The 21,309-nt window shown below is 48.7% G+C and overlaps 1 protein-coding gene across 1 annotated transcript; it reads right to left on the reverse strand.

Moving 5' to 3' along the window:
* Positions 1–4,133: 4,133 nt before the first annotated feature.
* On the reverse strand, positions 4,134–10,430 carry Lto1 (LTO1 maturation factor of ABCE1). The gene is made up of 5 exons (XM_052712657.1): positions 10,232–10,430; positions 9,005–9,110; positions 7,638–7,708; positions 5,980–6,097; positions 4,134–5,675 (listed from the first exon to the last, which is right to left on the reverse strand). Exons 1-5 carry the CDS (start codon positions 10,321–10,323, stop codon positions 5,607–5,609), a joined length of 456 nt encoding a protein of 151 aa, XP_052568617.1. The 5' UTR covers positions 10,324–10,430; the 3' UTR covers positions 4,134–5,606.
* Between the last annotated feature and the right edge of the window lie 10,879 nt (positions 10,431–21,309).

Here is a 21,309-nt window from a genome sequence, read left to right on the forward strand (position 1 = left end):
CTAGCAAGCGCAAGGCCCTGGGTTTGATCCTCAGCTCAAAAAAAAATTTTTTTTTTTGGTCAAACATTTTGATTTTATAATGGTCAGTGCTGAAAGTGCCACTTCACATAAACACACAGTATACGAGTTCAGGGGGCTAAAGGGTAAGGCTGTGTGTGGCTGGGCCACCCTCTACTCCTGGTGGGTTCCTGGCAAGCCTTGGTGTTACTCATCTGGGCCTCCCCTGTTTGCTGGCCACCTTAGGTCTGTGTGCTGCAGCTTCTCATGGCCTCCTCTGTAGATGTAATTCTAAACGGTCTTATTAAATAAGAAACACAGAGCCAAATGCAGAGTTAAAAGCCCAGAGGTCAGAGAGCAGTAGCCAAGAGCTAAGACCACCTTATCACTCACTGCCACTGCCGTCCTTCCCCTGAGAGAGAGACCTTCTCCTGTGTGACCTGTCTTCTTATTGCCTTTCTGTCCTGCCTTCTCATTGGTTCTAAACCCAACCACATGACTTCCTCGTCACTGCCTGTCTATACAGACCTCCAGGTCTCTGTGGTTGGTATTGAGATTAAAGGCGTGTATCTCCATGCTGGCTGTGTCCTTGAACACACAGAGATCTACCTGTCATATGATCAGGATTAAGGGCGTGTGCTACCATCTGCTAAATGACTTGCTATTAGCTCTGACCCCAGGTAACTTTATTTATTAACATACAAATAAAATCACATTTCAGCACAAATAAAATACCACCATACTCCTCATCAGGGTTTCCCCTCTCCCTTTTTTTTAAAGGTGCCAGTTGCTTCCCAGCTGATACCAAGTATGGTAGTTTGAATGTAATAGCCCCATAATCTCATAGGGAGTGGCACTATTAAAAAGTGTGGCTTTGTTGGAGTGGGTATGGCCTTGTTGGAGGAAATATGTCACTGACAGCCCCTTCATTCACTGTTCCTCCTGATACAGGCTCCTTTTTTTTTTTTAATTTTTTAAGGATTTTTTAAAAAATTTACTTATTTATTACGTATACAGCATGTATGACTGCAGGCCAGAAGGCAGCACCAGATCTCATTACAGATGGTTGTAAAGCACCATGTGGTTGCTGGGAATTGAACTCAGGACCTCTGGAAGAGCAGTCTGTGCTCTTAACCTCTGAGCCATCTCTCCAACCCCGGGTTCCTTCTTTATAACCCCGTTTTCCTGGATCTGCTAGATACAAGACCTGCCACCGGCTCAGGTGAGCAAGAAGCCAGTCCGGAGCAGTTGGCACAGACCACTCTCCCCAACTGTGCTTTGTCCAGCCTGGAGTTGGCCACTTACTGCAGCCACCAGCAGTCACTCCACAGCCCACGATGCCGTTCTGCAGTCTGGCACATGTGGACTTAATGGGGTAGAAAAGTCAGGACCTGGCAAACAGAACTTCTCGCCCCTTCTTCTCCTCCTCCTCCTCATCTTACTACAGAGTGAATACCAAATAATCAGAAAATGAACTATGGCCTTGCTTTAGGGCAGTGGTTCTCAACCCTTTCATGGGGGTCAACTAAGACCATTGGAAAACACAGATAATTACATTACGATTCATAACAGTAGCAAGATTACAGTTATGAGGTAGCAATGAAAATTATTGTATGGTTGGGGTTCATCACAACATGAAATCTGTATTAAAGGGTCACAGTATTAGGAAGGTTGAGAACCACTGTTTTAGGGTGTGGGGTGCTCCATCATTAGCCACTGTGGAGTTGAGAGCAAGCCCCAGCCAGAGCTTCTGGAGTGTTTTATCTCACTTGTGTCCCATCACTACAATCCTACAAAATCAAACTTCATTAACAGCAGGGCTGAGGAGATGCCTCAGTGGTTGAGTGTTTGCTGCTCTTCCAAAGGTTCTGAGTTCAATTCCCAGTAACCACATGGTGGCTGACAACATCTGTAATGAGATCTGGTGCCCTCTTCTAGCCTGCAGGTATATGTGCAGGCAGAACAATGTATACATAATAAATAAACAAATGTTTAAAAAAAAAAAGAGTGCTTGCTGCTTTTGCAAGCTTTGGTTTGGAGCACCACATGGTCACTCACAACCTTATATAACTCCAGTCCTAAGGGATCTGATGCTCTCTTCTGACCTCCGCAGGCACTGCCCCCATGTGGTGCAAGTAAAAAATTCATACACACTGAAGGGCTCTAGCAGGCCGAGCATGGCAAACAAGGCTCTGGCAGGCCTTGCTCTTCCCCATTCCCTCCGCCTTGCTAAAAACCATTAGATTCCATTCCTAAAGCGAGCCACCAAGGTCTATGCCCTTATATGGCCATCTACCCCCTATGCCGACTACCGAGGTCCAGCTATCAAAGTATTGAAGTCCTGTGATCAAAAGACCCCCGTGGTCCTAATTAAGATGCCCAGTCAAAATTAAACACCTCATTCTAACATAGCGTTTCCCCTTTCCCTTTATAAACTTCCATCTGTCTATAGGCCACGTCTGTCTCCTCTCTGTGGAGAGACAGTCCTTTGTCCCTCCGGAGCAAATCCCCCTTCCCCATCTCCTTTGTCCCTTCCCCATCTCCTCTGTCTCCTGTCTTTGTCTCTTATTCCCTGTCCTTTGTCCCTCTGGGGCAAATACATTTCCTTTGTGCTGATTTATTTATGTATATTGGTTTTTCAAAACAGGGTTTCTCTGTGTAGTTTTGGTGCCTGTCCTGGAACTCACTCTGTAGACCAGGTTGGCCTCGAACTCAGAGATCCGCCTGCCTCTGCCTCCCGAGTGCTGGGATTAAAGGAGTGTGCCACCACCACTCAGCAATAGCCTTTATGTTTAAAAAATCCTCACTAACACTAGCTTTGCATGGAAGAACTTCATTCAGTATTTAGCCTCAGGCTGAAATCGGTTCCACAGTCACAGACAGGCTGCCTGTGTCCCTGCAGGCGTAAGGCCCGGGGTTTAGTTACTGTGACAAAATACCCAAAAGAAGCAAGTTATGGGATGAAGGGGGTTTATTCTGGCCAGTTTATAAGGTGACAGTTATCATGTGGGGAGGCATGGCAACAGGAGCCCGAGGCAGATGGTCACATTATGTTCAGTCAGGAAGCAGAGCAACATGGATGCTGGTATCCAGCTTGCTTTCTCCAGTCCATGGGACAGAGCACATTCAGGGTGGGTTTTCTCTCCTCAGTTAAGCCTCTCTGGAAACACCCTCACAGTCATGCCCAGAGGTGTGTCTCCTAGGTGATTCCAGATCCTGTCAAGTTGACCGTCACAAGCCCTGCCCTGTGACTGGAGATAAATCTGCAGGTGACTGAGGGAGAATGAGATCACTGGTACAGTCCCTGTTCAGTCAGGACACAGCTGTGCAGGAGCCGCAGGCAGCAAGCTCAGCGGAGAGACTTGGGAGGAGCCAACCCAGACACCTCTGTCTCAGACCTCCAGCCTCCAGCATGTGACACAGTGACATTCATAAGGGATGACATCAATCCTAAAGTCATAGGAAGGTCAATCTGCCAGAAAGCCAGCCAGGACAGGGTGGGATGGGTAGCAGAAAACAGTCCAGCAGTGGGGACACTTACAGCTCACAGGATGTGGTCTGAAAAGGCAGGGGACTGGCTAGCAGCTCAGGAGTGACAGTAAGGACAAAGGTTCCAGTGGTGCCTGACTTTGCCACACTCAGGAACAGCTTCACTACAGCTTCCCGTGGCTGTCTATGGCAGTTCCAAGTGTCCCCTACGTGGGATGGCATCTAGAAGTAACAGCATCCTCCTCATGACTTACATCACCTTTCACAGCAGACATAACCATCTCAGTGGGGAGAAGAGGGGCACGCCCACATGGCAGAATGGTCTCTGTCTACACTGATCCAGAAGATCTTTTGGGGTGACCAAAGCATGCTGGGGACTGGATGAGGACCTTGGGAACACAGGGGGTATCAGGCAGGCAGCTGTGGCTCTGCTGGTGGGTGGAAACTGGAATACCTAACATGCACAAGGAGGGGGGAAGGGGGCAGAGACAAGAGAGGAACTAGTAACTGCTACCTGTGGTATCAAATCCAGGCAGAATGAGACAGGCATGGCGGGCCCTCAGCTCTGAACCAAGATCTTGACACCTCAGCATCTTGGTACTGGGGGACCGCAGCAGCTGTCAGTACAAATGATCCCAGGCAGACTATCACTTTAAAATACACATTTATTCTTTTCTCCAAATAGAAAAGTAAAATGGTCAAAACAGCAGCCACAGCTCTCTGAGCTTACCACCCAGAGAAGCACCCTGAAGAGCACCTGGTCCTGGGAGCAGCTGGGAGAATGATGCAGGCCTCCTGAGAGGCTGCTGCCAGACTCGGGGAGCAGAGGCATGGCACCCCCAGCCTCAGGCACCAGCATCATCCCTCCCTCCGGCTTGCCTGGGCTGATGGAATGAGGGAGGAGCTCCAGCTTGTACAGAGGTCCCTACTCTACCAAGATGCTATGACATGATAGTAAAAACAGTGTCCTAGGTTCAGAGGCCTGAGATCCCAGCACTCAGAAGGCTGAGGCAGGAGAATCACCCTTTAAGGCCAACTTGGGCTATATAGTGAGACTCTGTCTCTAAAAGAAAATCAAAATTAAAAAAACAAAAAACAAAAAAAAAAAACCTCAAAACTCCAAGTGGCATGCATCCACGGTGACCCCTTCACATCCTGCTCTGGAACTGAAGTAGGGACAGTCAGATACAGTGGGGCCACCCAGAGGAGGCATATCAACACATGCTGTCATGTGTGTCCACACCTGTGAAATGCATGGGCACACTGAGCCTACTCCTGACAGCTCACCTTAGACCTGCCTGTGAATACCATGCGAGACACGCAAGCTGCTGTTAAAGTAGTGTTAGTGTCACACAGGCAAGTGCTGCACGTTCACAGCAGCAACCACCATCTAGTCCTGCTTTGGTTGCCAGGTAGTTCCCCCACTGCCACTTCTTAATGTGTAGAGCTCATCCCACACCTGTTTGGGGGCAGCATGAAGGCCATGCCTCGGCTTCCTCAGGATCAGACTGGCCTTCTCTTCTCCGCTGGGCATCCAGAGGCAAACCAGGCCTGAGAGCCTGAATCCTGTGCACACTGCATGAATCTGGGTCTTCTGCAGCAGAGGACGGGGTCCCAATAGTGTAGGCAATAACGGCACATGCTCAAAGCAGAGGCACCGTGTGGCACTGCAGGACGTGGATCTGGGGTAGCAGGCCATAAGTGGGTCTATGCATCTTCTCTAGAGTGGAGTGAGATCCACCTCTGGGCTGCCCGAGGGATGGTGAAAAACAAAGGAAGCCCACACGGCCAGCAGGGTCTCAGCACACAGCAAAGAACCTGCTCGTTTGCTATTAAGTACGTTCACATCAGCCTGCCTCTCCTGAGTCCCACCCTCAGGGGAACCCTACTCAGGACCACAGGAATGGCAAGGCTACTCACTCTGGCCAGCAGCAAGCAATCTCTTGAGGGTGCTGCCAGGCCCCTGTGCAGAAGGCAGGGCAGTGAGACCTCTGCCAGCCACTCAGGAAGAACCTCAGGGAAGAGGCCACACTGGTCCTCCCATAGAACAATGAGTGCCACTCAGGCTGGCCTTTAATCACCCTGACACTTAATGTGCAGACATCTGCTCTTCTGAGTCCTCAAAACGCAAGTCCAGAGCCTCCTGCAGTTACCTTGAAGTCGGGCTGCACGTTGAGCAGTGAGCACAGCTGAAAGCATCAAGGGAGGGTGTCTCACCAACGGGGCCTCACGCCTCCTGAACTTCTGCTCAGGTTGAGGACACACCTCTGCTAGCCCCACTCTCCCATCCCAGCACCAGCTCAAGGCCACGTTGCCACATCATCCCCAGGCCATCTCAGTCATTCTCCAAGGGGCAGGGGAATGAGTTCCTCTGCATCTACACACGGGAGCACACTGCCCAACACTGCCGTCACGTGGACCCCAGGGCCTGTGTCCGGCCTGCCTTTACAGCACACGCAGGCACACCCCAGACAGAGGCGATGGGACACACACCTGTCTGAACTTCCCTCTGATTCTATCCAGGTCTTCGTGGAGCTTCTCGTAAGTGGGGTCATCATAGGGGAAGTGCTGCAGCAGTGCGATCAGAGTCTCCACCACCTTCATCTTCCGGCTGCAAGGCACAGGGAAAAGGCTGTCACCTGGGGCGACTCCAGGCCCCACTCCATCGCATCTGCAGAGCAGTGGGCAGGCTAAGCACACCACCTGCTGGGGAGCACTCACTCACCCGGGGACCTGCAGGCTGGAGCAAGGGAGGCCACCCCAAAAGGATGGCAGGCAGTCTCAGCTGTGACCGCCTCCCAGCGCTGGCACGGACAGTCACATAACTCCTCCTAGATCAGCCTGTCCACTCACTCCTACAGTCATGAAGCTGCCTCCCACCCGCTCACACTAAAGAAACAAATAGAGAGCCAGGCATGGCGACCCAAGCCTTTAGTCTCAGCACTCAGGAGGCAGAGGCAGGCAGATCTCTGTGAGTTTGAGGTCAGCCTGGTCTACAGAGTGAGTTCCAGGACAGCCAGCTGTTACACAGAGAAACCTTGTCTTGAAAAACCAAAAACAAGAAGCCAGTAAATCATGTGATGGACAATCAGAGAGGGAACTTCAGAACCCCACAATTAGTCACAAACACCTTGCTCTTACTTTTGAATATGAGAGTGGTATGAGTCCTAGACACTCAAAGTGTCAAATAAAAGGGTGAGTCCCACAGGCAGAGAGCTCCCGTCCTCTTGGCCTGGCTTGCTAATGCCCTCCTCCAGGCCCGCCTGTACCAGGCCAGGCCAGCAGGTATAGGAAGACTACACAATGCCAGCCTAACCCTATGCCTCTGTACACAAGGACAGAATGGCTTTCACTTCAGGGCTCCCTCCCAGCCTGGGAAGCAGGCATATGGGGCAGCTCACAGGCCCAGGCAGGCAACGACGCACAGTAAGGCAAGGTACCAAAGCTAACAAAGCTCAAACAACAGTGACAGTCCCTAGGGCCTTTGTGTGCCAAAAAGAAATGCTTCAGGATGAAGTCTGGCTGGCTGTGGTGGTACATGTCTGGGAGCCCAGCACACAAGATGCTGAGGCAAAAGGATGGCTATGAGTTGAAGGCCAGTCTGGGGCACAGTGTGAGCCCTGGGCTCCCAAAAAGACAATACTGTGTTCTGGTTGGCTAGGAGACACCACAGACAAGAAAGCCAGCATTTCCTTTCTTTCCCCCATCCCTGGTCCTAGGTGTCCTGGAACTGCCTATGTAGACCAGGCTATCCTTGAACTCACAGAGATTTGCCTATCTCTGCTGGGATTAAAGGTGAGCACCACCACACCTGGCAGAGTCAGCATTTCCGAGGCCTCATTCCACTGACACTACTACAGTGTGTTGTCAGAAGCCCAAGTGAGAAATGGACAGAAGAACAGGATCCATCTGACACTACCTGAGCTGTGACATCACCCAGCGCTCATCAAGTACCTATGAGGTGCCTGAGACATTTCATTTATTATTCTCTGAATAACAGCAGTCAAGGTGGCCATTATTATTTTCTGCACTAATGACACAGATAACTCTGCACACATTAGGAACACTCAGAGCTCCTCCTGGCCTCTGTACTGATAGCATGCTGATGGGAGGTAGGAGGGAAAGGAGGTGGAAGGGAGCCTCAGCCTCACCTGTCTTTCTCGCCAGCACCACTGTGTAGGAGACATTTCCATGCAAGAGCAAAACCACGATAGCACCCAATCTGTGAATTGAAAACCAGCCCAGAGTGAAGGCGGTAAGCATTCAGCCACACCACACCAATTACCAAAATCTCAAAGCTTCGGGCTGGGCAGATGGCTGCCACACTGCTTCTTCAGCTATTCTGGAACCTGTGAGTTTCGGGCAGAGGTGGGCTAGAAAAAGCAATGCCACTTCGGCTTTGCTTTCACTGGCTACTTGCTTAGGGGTAACATGAGGACACCTGAGCAGAGGACACCAGTTACATGGTGTGCTGTCTTGGGAAGAGATCCCCTGGTCCAGCTAAGCCTTCATATGATACTGGAGCCCTACTGACACATGGCTCCTTACCTGCTGACCCTCGGATACTGTGTGGCATAACCAAAGATGGCTGTTTTAGGCCCATCAGTCTGTAGAACCTGCTTTATGGCATCAGGTATCTGATACTGTCATGACCTCCTCTGCCAGTCAGGGTCAATGATCTGGAGATGGCTAAGCAAGGACAAAGGCAACAGGAGAAAAACTGTGGGGCTTATGGAATTTCACTGTAAACACGGCACCCCTCTGGGTGAGGACGGAGCTGGCTGGAGACATGAGACAGCACTCTTGATACTCCCATAACATACTTTGGTGGTCCTGTGCTAAGAATTTTCTGTCTGGTCTATGAATCCCCACCAAAGGCCTTGCAGTAAGAAGAGGTTATATGCTCTAACATCAACAGCAAAGGAAACAATTGTAGAGGAGAAGGATCCATGACTTTTTTTTTTTTCCGAGATAGGGTTTCTCTGTGTAGTTTTAGTGCCTGTCTCTGTAGACCAGGCTGGCCTTGAACTCAGAGATCCACCTGGCTTTGCCTCCCGAGTGCTGGGATTAAAGGCGTGCGCCACCACCGCCTGGCAGGCCATTGGTTTTCAACCTGTGGCTCCTGACCCCTTTGGGGTCACATGTCAGATATCCTGTATATCATATTATGGTTCATAACAGTAGTAAAATGACAGTTATGAAGTAGCAACAAAATAATTTTATGGTTGGGGTCACCACAACACGAGGAACTGTTTTAAAGGGTTGCAGCATTAGGAAGGTTGAGAACCACTGCTCTAGGCAATGTTTCAAAGCCATGCTGGGTGCATGTTCTGCCACTCAATTACTTCCCCGGCCTCTGTTTTTTGAGACAGGATCTCACTATCTAGCCCAGGCTGGCCTAGAACTCCTACCTCAGCTTTCTGAGTGCTGGGATCACAGGATGGATCACCATCCTGTAATGGATGACGGACTACCACACTCATCTATGAAGTTCCTTCTAAGTGGCCCTCCCACTTACCTCAGATCCAATTTTGGCTCCATGTAATGTGCCATACTGCCTTCCTTCAACGATTCCCAAGCTACTGCCTTCTTCATAGCCTTCCTGATATCCCTCCCCGTGGAATCTGTGATAGAGAAACATACTTCATCAGGTAAGTCACTGTACCTTGAAAAATCTTCCTACCTTGTGTCATGCGGATCCCACAGAACATTGCAGACTATAGGAGGGAAGGCTTAACACTCAAGTCACACAACGCAGGTTCTAGGTCTAGTTCTTTCTCCCACTCCCTGGCCCATTGCATTACTGTGCCCCGCCCCATTTTTGAGACAGGACTTCACTGTGTAGCCCAGGCTGCAGCATCAAGCAACTCTGCCTCCATTTCTTGAATGCTGAGATTACAGGTGTGTGCTACCTCCTCCAGGTGAAACCTTGATGCTTACGGGCTTCGTGCATGCTATGGAAAGCACTCTATCAACTGAGCTACAGCCCCAAACCCTAGAGACCCAAGTTCCTCCATCTGTAACTCAGAGTGGGCTACATGAGTGACTTCCAAACCCGGGCAGAGCACCAAAACCCACAAGGAAAATGGAAAGATACAAACTCAAACAAGCCTGGAACACACTAGAAATCTAATTTTCAAAACAGGGTGGGTGCAGCTGAGCCTACATGCCATCGTAACTGAAGTCGTCTGTTCCAAAAACATTCCAAGGACCCAGGGCTCTTCACCACACCTCTTTAGAGTAACAGAAAATGTCCCTAAGGTCATCACAATATGCCACCGCTGCGATGCCCTGAGTAGAAGGGTATTGTCCCTGAGGGACCAACAGGAAAACTGGCAGTGTCTTGCAGCCTGCACTGGGGAAGGAATGCTCTGGAAGCCCTCGTGATGAGTGAACAGCTCCTCACTTGGCAGGTGGGTGGCCTGGGGAGCGCCTGTGTCTCTGCATATGTCAGGACCCCTAAGCAGAACTCGAGCGGCCACCCCGGGGAGGTGAGCAGCCAGCCTGGAAAGGCCAAGATGCCCTGGGCCACCGCCCCGCCCAGGCGTTTCCCGGGGGAACTTTCCGCATCCAAAGGGGCTTGTCCGACACATCCATCAGCAGGTCCATGAATACTGCCGTATGTGCGGCAATTAAAGAACAAGAAGATGTGGCAGCTCGCAGATGGCGAAGGCGGGTGTCCCCGAGGACAGCGGGGCTCCGCCGAGCAGCTGCCGGGGCGGGGCGGAACCGGGCCGCTGCCTACCTCTCATCCGCCATCACGACGGCATCGAACATGTCCTGCTCCACGGCCATGGCGGCGGCCCGGCTCTCCTCGGGCCCTCGCACTCCTGCCATTCTGTGTAGTAGTCGCCACCCGTCGAGGTACGACCACAAACGCCCGGCTTCTCAGCCGGAGGAAACCACTTCCGTGCATGCCGCGCGAAGCACGGCGGGTAAGGACGGCAAGCCAAAGAAGCCAAAAAAAAAATCCTTACCGCGCATGGGTAGATGCTGCGGTGGCTGGGGGCTGGTCCAAACGAAGACCTGCTCCTCCTCTCCTCTGTGGGTGGGGCGGGTCCGGCCTCACAGGGATTGTCCGCTGTGCGGCGCGCGGGGGCCCAGGCGAACATTGCTTTTATTTTCAAAACCCAAACAGATGGGACCGAATTCACAAACGTAGATCTTAAAGAAATGAGAAAAATTACCAAAGATCTAACACAGGGGCATTCCCAGGAAGTGGAGGAAGGGCCCCCGCTGCAGGCGAGCATGGAGGAGGGTGGAGCTTCCAGCATCCTCAGCTGTCACCCAGCTGTCAATCACTACATCTGCACACCCCACCGGAGCCTTTCCTGCGGGCTGGAACCGATTTGTGACTGCGACATTCTAAAGGACAGATAATAAATATTGCTCCCAGCCAGGAAAATGTCCTTGGGTACCTTTGAAAATGAAAAAGGTTGTGTGTGCCAGTTACCTTGTTTTTTTTTTGGTCTTTTTTGTTTTGTCTCTTTTTTTTTTTTTTTTTTTTTTTTTTCCAGAGCTGAGGACCGAACCCAGGGCCTTGCGCTTGCTAGGCAAGCGCTCTACCACTGAGCTAAATCCCCAACCCCGAATGCTAGCTCTTGCTGCCAGTATTTAAAGCAAAACTGAAGTATTTCATACACAGTCAAGTATCAGGTGGTGCCGAACGTCTTGCCAGCAGGAGGAGCCACTCTGTCCAAGCGCTCCAATCCTATAGGCATTCACCCTCCAAAAAGCAGAAGTTGAAGTTAGTTCTCTCTTCATTTCCGTCAGAGATACCTTCCAAAGCAGAGCTTTAAAGAGTATTCCAGACTGTCAAGAAGAACACCTGAGATACCAGGAGTCCTCACGTGCAAATAAATCAGGGAAAGACAAGAAAATTCTTATCATACAAGATTAGCCACCAAGAGGGGCAAGGATGTCGCTATTGCAGATATGACGCCCACCATGACAGCCAAAGACGGCTGAAATAGCAGTGGATGAAATCCACCATCCTGAGCCAGAGTGCTGATGAAAATGAGGCCTTACAGGGGCCACAGTAAGTTTCTTAGACCACGATTGCTAACAAGCTAAATAGCCTCTGTGTGAAGGAGACCAGAGATACACCATCTTTCTGGGTTGGGGGGCTGAACAAGTGAACAACAAGAAAACGCCATGGGATTCAGAAGATGCCTCAATTTCATCTGTACAAATGAGTCCTTAACTGTAACAAGGTGTTTTTTTGAAAACGAGAACTGCCATATCAGATACAAAAAAAAACCCAAAAACTTAAGTCTCATGATGAGCATAGCAAGGTGTTGGTTGGAGAAGAGATAAGCCTGGGGAACAGACTAGAAAGGCCCAAGGGTGAAGAAGTCTCCTACGAGTGAAATTCCGCAGTGATAAAAATAGAATCACAAACTCAGGGGACGATGGGAGCATTAACCACCAACCATGTTGGGAATGTACTGGCATCTCAGAAAAAACAAGTCCTGTGTGTCCCTCACATCGCTCATCAGAATAATTCCACATGAAGTAAAGAGTTAACTGGTTGGTGGTGGCACACACCTTTAATCCCAGCACTTGGGAGGCAGAGGCAGGCAGATGTCTCAGTTTGAGGCCAGCCTGGGCTACAGAGTGAGTTCCAGAACAGCCAGGACTGTTATGGAGAGTAAACCTTGTCTCGAAACACCCCCATCCCCACCCCCACCCCCAAAAAGAAAAAGGATGAAAGAAACCAAGCTGAAGCCTTCCTCAGTAGAAGACACCCCCGCCCCCCAGTAGGTGGGGTGAGTTTGAAACAGGGTCCTCTATATGCTAGGCTGGTCCCAAGTTCTCTACATAACTAAGGCTAGTTTTGAACTCCTGACCCTTCGGCTTCTACTTCCTGAATGGTGAGATAAGTGGACAGCCAAGCAGGGCTCGATAAACTGTTGGTACGTGATATCCTCAGGTTGTAGAAGGGACTGCGCGCTTCCTCCACCTGACTTGGGCTGGGATTACAGGCCTGCATGCCACTGGGCCTAGCTTTGAGATGTTACTTTAAACAACTCAAAGTCTCAGAGTATTTCATGGTGGGAAAATCAACCTATTTTAACTGGTGAAGCACAGTTCCTACACCAAGGAACAAGTTGGGGATGTGTTTGTCCTTTGTGTTATAGTTAAAGCAATGATATGTATGCTTGATACAGAAGTTAAGAAACTGCGGGGTGGTGGTGGTGCACGCATTTAATCCCAGCACTCGGGAGGCAGAGGCAGGCAGATCTCTGTGAGTTTGAGGTCAGCCTAGTCTACACAGTGAGTTCCAGGACAGGCTCCAAAGCTACACAGAGAAACCTTGTCTTGAAAAACCAAAAACAAAAACAAAAACAACAAAAAAAGTTAAGAAACAAACAAAAAACCAAAACAAACAAACACAGATGCCAAGAAGCTGGGCGTGGTGGCACACGCCTTTGACCCCAGCACTTGAAAGGCAGAGCAGACAGACCTCTGTGAGTTTGAGGCCAGCCTGGTCTACAAAGTACATTCCAGGACAGCCAGGGCTGGTACAGAAAAATCCTGTCTTGGGAAGAAAAAAAAAATTTTTAAAAATTGGTGCAAAATAGATTCATACTAGAAGCAGGTCTAGTGGCTCCCACCTGTCATCCCAGCATGTAGGAAGCTGAGGCAAGAGAACTGTCATGAATTTGAGGCCAGCCTGGGCTACAGAGTACATTCCAGGCTGGCCTGGGCAAAAGAATGAGACCATATCTTTAAAAAAAAAGTTTATCAAATGAATAAATTCATCCCAATAGAGTCCAATAACAGGCTGGTGGGCCTTTTGTGAGTCACAGCACTCAACAACAGGTATCTGGCCTTTAAATCAGGGAGAGTCTTACGAGGAACAGAAGGGATGCCAGGAAAAGAGTAGCCAGAGGCAACATCTCCTTCTGAGATGTTTAACCCCACTACCTTTCTCTGTCTTGGTAGAATAAAAGTTGTTCACCGCTGTATCAATTTGAGCTGCCTTTTGATCAGATGGTTCAAAAAGACAGGAAGGTCATCTGAATGCTCTGTCCCCTGTGACATGGTTGTTGCATATTTTTGGATTTTTGTCTCTGGGCAGCAGTTAGAGAAGAGTGGAGATTTGACATCCTTTCCTGAGCACTGTGTTAAGACTTGTAAAACTGAGCTGGGTTTGATGACAGATAGAGAACAGTGCACTCGGGCCCTCGGAGACTTGCCTAAAGTTAACACAAGAAAAAAACAACAAAATGTCAACTGTGGCCCGCTCATGATTTGGGAATCCTGGTGACCTTTGTACTTCTTTTGTGTTCCTGGAACATCCATGATTATACAGTATAAATCTGTTACTTCTGCATGTTAAAAAAAAAATCCCAATGACATATATATTTTCAAGGTGGAATGAAATAGGTTCTCTGCCATTTCCTAAATGTCTTTTACATTTTTATTTTTTCATGACCAAATAAAGTCACCAAACACTGTAATGCACAATGGGAAACAAGCAAGCTTAAAATAATGTATTTCTCCAGCCCCCTGATTGCCTTTTTTTTGGGGGGTGGGGTTTGAGATAGGGTTTCTCTGTGTAGCTTTGGAGCCTGTCCTGGATCTCACTTTGTAGACCAGGCAGAACTCAAACTCACATAGATTCACCTGGCTCTACCTCCCGAGTGCTGGAATTAAAGGCGTGCACAACCACTGCCCGGCGCCTATTTCTTTTTGTTAATATTGAAATTAGCATTTCCCCCCTGATTTTTCTCCATAAATTTACATCCCTCTTTCTCAACATGTACACAGCATTATGGTCTCAACATGTCCCCAGGACAATGCACTTATTATTGTATGCATATTCTGAACATAAAAATTATTAATAGCTGGGTGGTGGTGGCTCACACCTTTGATCCCAGCACTCAGGAGGCAGAGCCAGACAGATCTCTGTGAGTTTGAGGCTCGCCTGGTTTACAGAGGGAGTTCCAGGATAGCCAGGGCTATTACACAGAGAAACCCTGTCTCAATACCAAAAAAAAAAAAAAATTAGCTGAAATAAAATAAAATGTAGCTTTTGGCATAGGAAGATGGTTATGGGGAAGGAGGAGGAGGAGGGGGAGGAAGGGGAAGAGGAGGGAGGAGGAGGGGGGAGAAAGACTACTTACAGATAAAGCCTGAGGATAGGGTTCTACACAAGAATGTAAGTAACTTAGTGCCTTTATATATATATATATATAATTCTGCAAAGTGTGGAGAAATAATATATATCACAAAACTCCAAACTATTGGTTCTGACTCTTAGTTTAGAACATGGCTTTGGTGAGACTCACCCCTGCTCACCTTGGTTTCGGCCGTCCCAACATTAGGAGCAAAGAGACCCATTATGCTTACTTGAAATTTCAAAGTCATGTTTGCAAATTGCTTTAGTCTCAATAAGGTCCAGACTTTAAAAATGGGACCTTAAAAGCAAGAGGGGGGGCACTGTGGGTGTGGCTCAGTGGCAGAGCACTTGCCTACCGTTCAAGAGGCCCTGGGTTCGAGGCCCAGCTCAGTCAAGGGAGCTTCCAAAGAATCAGAGGTGGTATTGTTTTCAAAGTTCAAATATTATTGCTTTCAAAATTCTTACATAAGTTTCTAATTCAATGTTCATTTTAGTCACTGAACATATTAAAACTGTGTGGGAGAAATCCGAAATGCTCTTGCTGATGTCTGTTTTTGGAGGAACCAATTGTGACACTTTGGTAACATGGGAGAATTGCAGCCCAAACGAAAACACTGGGCAGATGGCATGAGAATGACTGGGGGACGGGGGTCAACGACACACCTTCTAAGCACGTTTTCAGGTGTCTGGAGAGCTGTGTGAATTCTATTTAGGCCAGTAGTTCTAAGATGCTTCTGTTGGACTAGGGATATGGCTCAGTGGCAGGGCACTTACCTACCACACAGAAGGCTCCCGGTTCAATCCCCAGCTTGACTAGCATGAAATTATTATTACTATTTCATTTTTGATTGAAGTACAAAGCTTCCAGAAATCCAACATACTAAGACTAAACATTTTCTTTTTTAAGGGCAAAATCTCACATCTTCTCCGGGTTTAGAGAAAAGACAATACAACCCAAATAAAAAGCAAATTCCTCCAAGTTCAATATTGAAATGTACTCCCTGTAGTAATTGGTATCTGTTGTTGTTTTCTTGGTTGTTTGTCTGTTTGTTGCTTTGCTTTGAGGCAAGGTCTTTGCAGCCCAGGCTGGCCTCGAACTCAGGGCAATTCTTCTGTCTCAGTTTCTGGAGTGCTGAGGTTATAGGTGTGAGTAATCATGCGTGGTTTAGCAGTTGATTTTTTTTTTTTTTTTTTTTTTTTTTTTGGTTTTTCGAGACAGGGTTTCTCTGTGTAGCTTTGCGCCTGTCCTGGAACTCACTTGGTAGCCCAGGTTGGCCTCGAACTCACAGAGATCCGCCTGGCTCTGCCTCCCAAGTGCTGGGATTAAAGGCGTGCGCCACCACCGCCCGGCCTGATTTTTTTTTTTTTTTTTTTTTTTTTAATGTTATATCCATAACAAAATAGTAGGCAAGTGCCAAACCAAACCTGGCCATGAGGGCCTACACGGAAGGAAACAGCCATTTTGTTAGAATGAAGAATAGCAAGTAAAACAAAAATGATTCATTTGCTCTGATTTTGGTTCAAGAAGAGACCCTAGACTATTAAATGGGTTTTCAGACTGGTATTCAAAAGGCAGGACTTCTGGGACCACATGGTAGCTCTGGGTAGTGGATTTTTTTTTCCCCTTATTTGTGTTCTGTATCTGGTCATTTGGAAAGTGTGCTCTTTACTTTTGTGTAAAGCAGGTAAGCCTTCCATATTCTGAGTGTGTGTGTGTGTGTGTGTGTGTGTGTGTGTGTGTGTGTGTGTGTATGTGTGTGTGCGCCATTAAACAACCATTCACTTTAAGGGACTACATTTGCACCTCTAGTAGTCATTACAGGTAAGTATTGGGAAGAAGTGTCTTAGTTTAGGTTCCTATTGCTGTGCAGAGACACCATGACCACAATAACTCTTTTAAAGCATTTAATTGGGGTGGCTTGCTTACAGTTTCAGAGGTTCAGTCAATTATCGTCATGGTGGGGAGCACGGTGGCATGCAGGCAAACATGGTGCTGGCTACATCTTGGCTTTCAGGGAACAGGAATTCAAGTGAAACACTGAGTGGTATCCTGAGCATAGGAAACCTCAAAGCCAGCCCCCACAGTGACACACTTTCTCCAACAAGTCCATACGCACTCCAACAAAGCCACACCTCCTAATAGTGCCACAAATCTGAAATGGTCTTATTAATAAAAACAAACCCAGGAGCCAGATATTGGGGTGAATGCTGAAAGATCAGAGAAACAGAACAAGCCACAGCCAACCTCATCTTGCCAATTCCTCAGCTGATCTTGTTTCCTCTAACTGAAAGCTTCTGAGTCCTCACCCGAATGGATCTCAGCTGAACTGCTGCTCAAAAGCCTAAAAGATTAAAAAGCCTCTAGTTTCTGGTCCTCATGCCTTATATCCTTTCTACTTCCTGCCATCACTTCCTGGGATTAAAGGTGTGTATCCACTGTTTCCAGTGTGGCTTTGAACTCACAGAGATCCGGATGGATCTCTGCCTCCAGAATGCTAGGATTAAAGGTGTGAGTGCCACCATTTTCTGGCCTCTATGTCTGTCTAGTGGCTGTTCTGCTTTCTGACCCCAGATAAGTTTATTAGGGTGCACAATATATTGGGGGACACAATATCATCACACTCCCTATGAGATTATGGAGGCAATTACATTCAGACTACCACAAGAGGCAATTGGGAGAGGAATCAAGGGTCCAGACCCATTTGAGCTCTCTATGTGAGCCCCCTTCATGCAGCTTCCCAAAGGAAGTCCTATTTTCTACATGCCTGCTGGGGAACCCCTCACATGCCACAACACACATATGGATGTAGAAAGGCATATTGCTGAACACCTGCCTGGCTAAAGAAGAGTCCTGGCCAGCAGGGATATCTCTGCCTTGCTCACCCCCAAAGCAGCAAAGAGCATTGATTAGTATTGTGGGTGTCTGCTGTGCTCTGCTGAACTGGGACAGGGCTCTGAACTCCAAACTCAGGAGTGGGGGGGGGGGGTGGAGTAAGAGGGGAGAAGAGCCTTCTCCCAGAGTAGACCTCTGTGAGCCTAGACTGCTCTTAGGGAGATCCTGCCCTGCTTACATAGAAGCAGAAGGGCTCCGGGGGCCCAGATCTGCCCAAGTCATCATGTCGGGTAAGGTCTGAGGGTTGGAGCCCTGAGTCACTGGAGGCAAAAGCTTGCAGCAACTCCTTACATCTTGAGATCAGAAAACAAGGTCTGTCTCTAGGGGCCTCATCCCTAGGGTCACATCCTCTAAGACAGCCCCGCTAAATGGGGAAGTGTTCCAAAATGAGAGCTTGTGGGGGACACTTCACCTTCAAGCTGTATTGACCGGTGAGGCTGAGGCTCTCACGTAGGTAATAGTAGTAAAAGTAATAATAAAAAGTAGGCCGGGCGCACGCCTTTAATCCTAGCACTCGGGAGGCAGAGCCAGGCGGATCTCTGTGAGTTCGAGGCCAGCCTGGGCTACCAAGTGAGTTCCAGGAAAAGGTGCAAAGCTACACACAGAAACCCTGTCTCGAAAAACAAAAAACAAACAATAATAATAATAATAATAATAATAATAATAATAATAATAAGTAGGTAGGATGTCAGTGGGGACCGGGAGGTTTTACTTCCCCACCAGGAACAAGGGTGCCACCATGGGGCAAGCCGCAAAACAGAGCTCCAGAAGTGGGGACTGGGAGGACGGCTTTTGTTCACAGCCTACTGGCCAGAGTTGGTCACGTGGTCCCCAAACAGCAAGGAAGCTTGGGAGATGGAGTTCGGGGTGGTGGGCCAAGTAGCGCCCTGTGCAGTGTGTTCTTATTGTAATTCTCCCTTTAAACTTTGGGAGTGTGTGACTTGTTAAGTTTAAGAAGAAAGGCGAGAGCCACGTGTTGTGGCAAAGCCTGTGATCCCAGCACTTGGCAGGCGTGAACAGGAGGGTCAGGAGCTAGCAGCCATCCTTGGATACCTGCTCAATTTTAGGACAGCCTGGACCATAGGAGACCCTGTCTCGGCAGAACAAAAAAGGGAGGGTGGGAGAAGGGAGGCGAGGGGCTGCTTAGCTGTTGTGGTACGAGGGGTGGGCTAGGCGAACGGTCCTGGCCCAATTCAACAAAACACCACGGATCTGTCGGCCAGGGGTGTCAGAACAAAATCCTACTGAAAACAGCAAAAAGTGAACTTCTTCAAAACTGCCGCCTTCCTAGATTCGTGGCAAGCATGACTGACCGTTAGCCAGCACAGCACCACAGAGCTGACCTTCTAGGATCTAGTACACAGTGGTGCGCGATATCAAAAAAGATTGTGGAACGAATAAGCAAGAATGCAGTGTGTGGGTAACTGAGATCCCCCTGGCCTGTCTCCTCTCTGAGGCAGGGAGGAGACAGAGATGGTGGGAGGGGTTTGACCATGACCTCAGAGTCAGCAGAGAGGACTCGGTGTGAGGAATTTATCAGAGCTCAGAGGTCTTTTCCAAAATGGAGTCAGCCTCAGAGCAAGGTCCATCTCTCCCATGAGATGAGAAAGGGGCTACAGAGGAAGAAGTGCCAGAACGCTGCAGAGGGCGTGTGGGTAGGATCCACCGAGCTCTATCCTGACCTTGCCTGACTGTGTAGCAGACATGTATCACTCCCGCTACCCCAGCCGGGGCTTCCTCTGTGACCAGCACTCGTGTTCACCTCTTGACTGGCTCTCAGCTCTGGGTCTCATTGCCTCCGTGGGCTATGGCCTCCCTCCATCAGGGAACCCCCTGGCTGGTTTTTCCTCTTGTCTGCCTGCCTGCCTGCCCTGGTTGAAGTTCCCTACAACACATGCCTTCCCAGAACCCCCCAGCCTGAAGGAGACTCCTTGCTTCCCTCCTGTTGTGGAATATTAGTTTAAGATGTGTTACATTCATCTATGCTGTGGAATATTTGTTTAATGATGTAAAGATGTGTTGCGTTCTTTTATGTTGTATTTGTTTGACTCTGTGAAGCTGTGTTACTTTGCCCGTCTAAAACACCTGATTGATCTAATAAAGAGCTGTACGTCCAATAGCTAGGCAGGAGAGAGAAATAGGCAGGGATGGCAGACAGAGAGAATAGATAGAAGGAGAAATCTAGGCTTGAGAGAGGAGTGAGGAGCAAAATAAGGAGAAGAGGAGGCTGCCAGGGGCCAGCCACGCAGCCAGCCACAGAGTACGAGGGAAAGAAAGATATATAGAATAAAGAAAAGTAAAAAGCCCAGAGGCAAAATGTAGTTAAAGAGAAACAGGATAATTTAAGTTAGAAATGCTGGCTAGAAACAAAGCAAGCTAAGGCTAAGCATTCATAATTAAGAATAAGTCTCAGCGGGGTGGTGGTGGTGCACGCCTTTAGTCCCAGCACTCGGAGGCAGAGGCAGGTGGATCTTTGTGAGTTCGAGGCCAGCCTGTTCTACAGAGTGAATTCCAGGAAAGGCGCAAAGCTACACAGAGAAACCCTATCTCGAAAAACTAAAAAAAGGAAAAAAGAAAAGAAAAGAAAAAAGAATAAGTCTCTGTGTATTAATTTGGGAGCTGGGTGGCGGCCCTCAAAGAGTAAAAAACAAGACAAAACAAAACCAACTACACCCTCCTCTGTCTAGAAGGAATCCCCCTTCCACCCCTATCCCCCCACCCTTTCCCAGGCACCAGATGTGGGGAGGGGGTCGATCAGTCAACCCAGCAATCAGGAGGCTAAGGCAGGATTTCCACGAGTTCAAGGCCACCACTTCCTCTTCTATAGGCAATATTCTCTTCCAAACTGGACCAGAACCTTCAGCGGAGTCCATCTAGACCTGTACCTTTTCCAGAGCTTGCAAGAGAACCTCGCGCTGCAAGAGAACTGCTCGCTGGCCTTCTCCTTTGCGCCTCTAGGGGGCAGGCTGGCTCAAGCGCCAGCCTTTGAGCTTTGTATTGCTGACTGGGCACCTGCTGTGCACAAAATGACATCAGCATCTGTATTTATCTCTGGTCATACAAGTAAGTACTCTAAAGAGCAAAGAAAGTTTTTTTTTGGGGGGGTTGGGGAGTGTGTGTTTTGTTTGTTTGGGTTCTTTTTCCTTGTTTGCTTGTTTTAAATCTTTCTTTTTCAATGTATTTATTATGGGGGTTTGGGGGAGACTCCCATGGCATGTATGTGGAGGTCAGAGGATAATTTGCTGGAGTGTATTCACATATTCCACGATGTGAGGCCCATGAATCCAACTCAGCTCCTCAGGATTGGTGGCTAGTGCTGAGCTGTCTCCTCTGAGACCCTTGTTTGCTTGCCTTTTGAAACAGGGTCTCATGTAGCTTAGGCTAGCCTCAAGCTCACGATGGCTGGCCGTGAACTCCTAATGCTCTTGACTCAACCTCCTGAGTGCCGTGGTGACAGGTAAGCAACCAGCACAGTAAATTCTTTTTGGGGGGAGGAGGGGCGGTTTAGGACAGGGTTTCTCTGTGTAACAGCCCTGGCTATCCTGGAGCTCGCTCTGTAGACTAGGCCGGCCTTGAACTCTTCACAGAGATCCACCTGCCTCCGCCTCCCCAGTGCTGGGATTAAAGGAGTGTGCTACCACGCCCGGCTTACAGTAAACTCTTGATGCAGACCCCTCTGGGCTTGTGCAAGGGACTGAGCACTCTATAGCTACCTGTGGACTTCAGCCACAAAGACCTTCCAGAACCTCTGAGCATTGTCTGCAGCTGTGCGTGAGTAGAAGTGGTCGTCGCTGTAGATCAA

This window comes from Peromyscus californicus, unplaced genomic scaffold, assembly GCF_007827085.1.
Source record: "Peromyscus californicus insignis strain IS unplaced genomic scaffold, ASM782708v3 Scaffold_4__1_contigs__length_199733344, whole genome shotgun sequence".
NCBI lineage: Eukaryota > Metazoa > Chordata > Mammalia > Rodentia > Cricetidae > Peromyscus > Peromyscus californicus.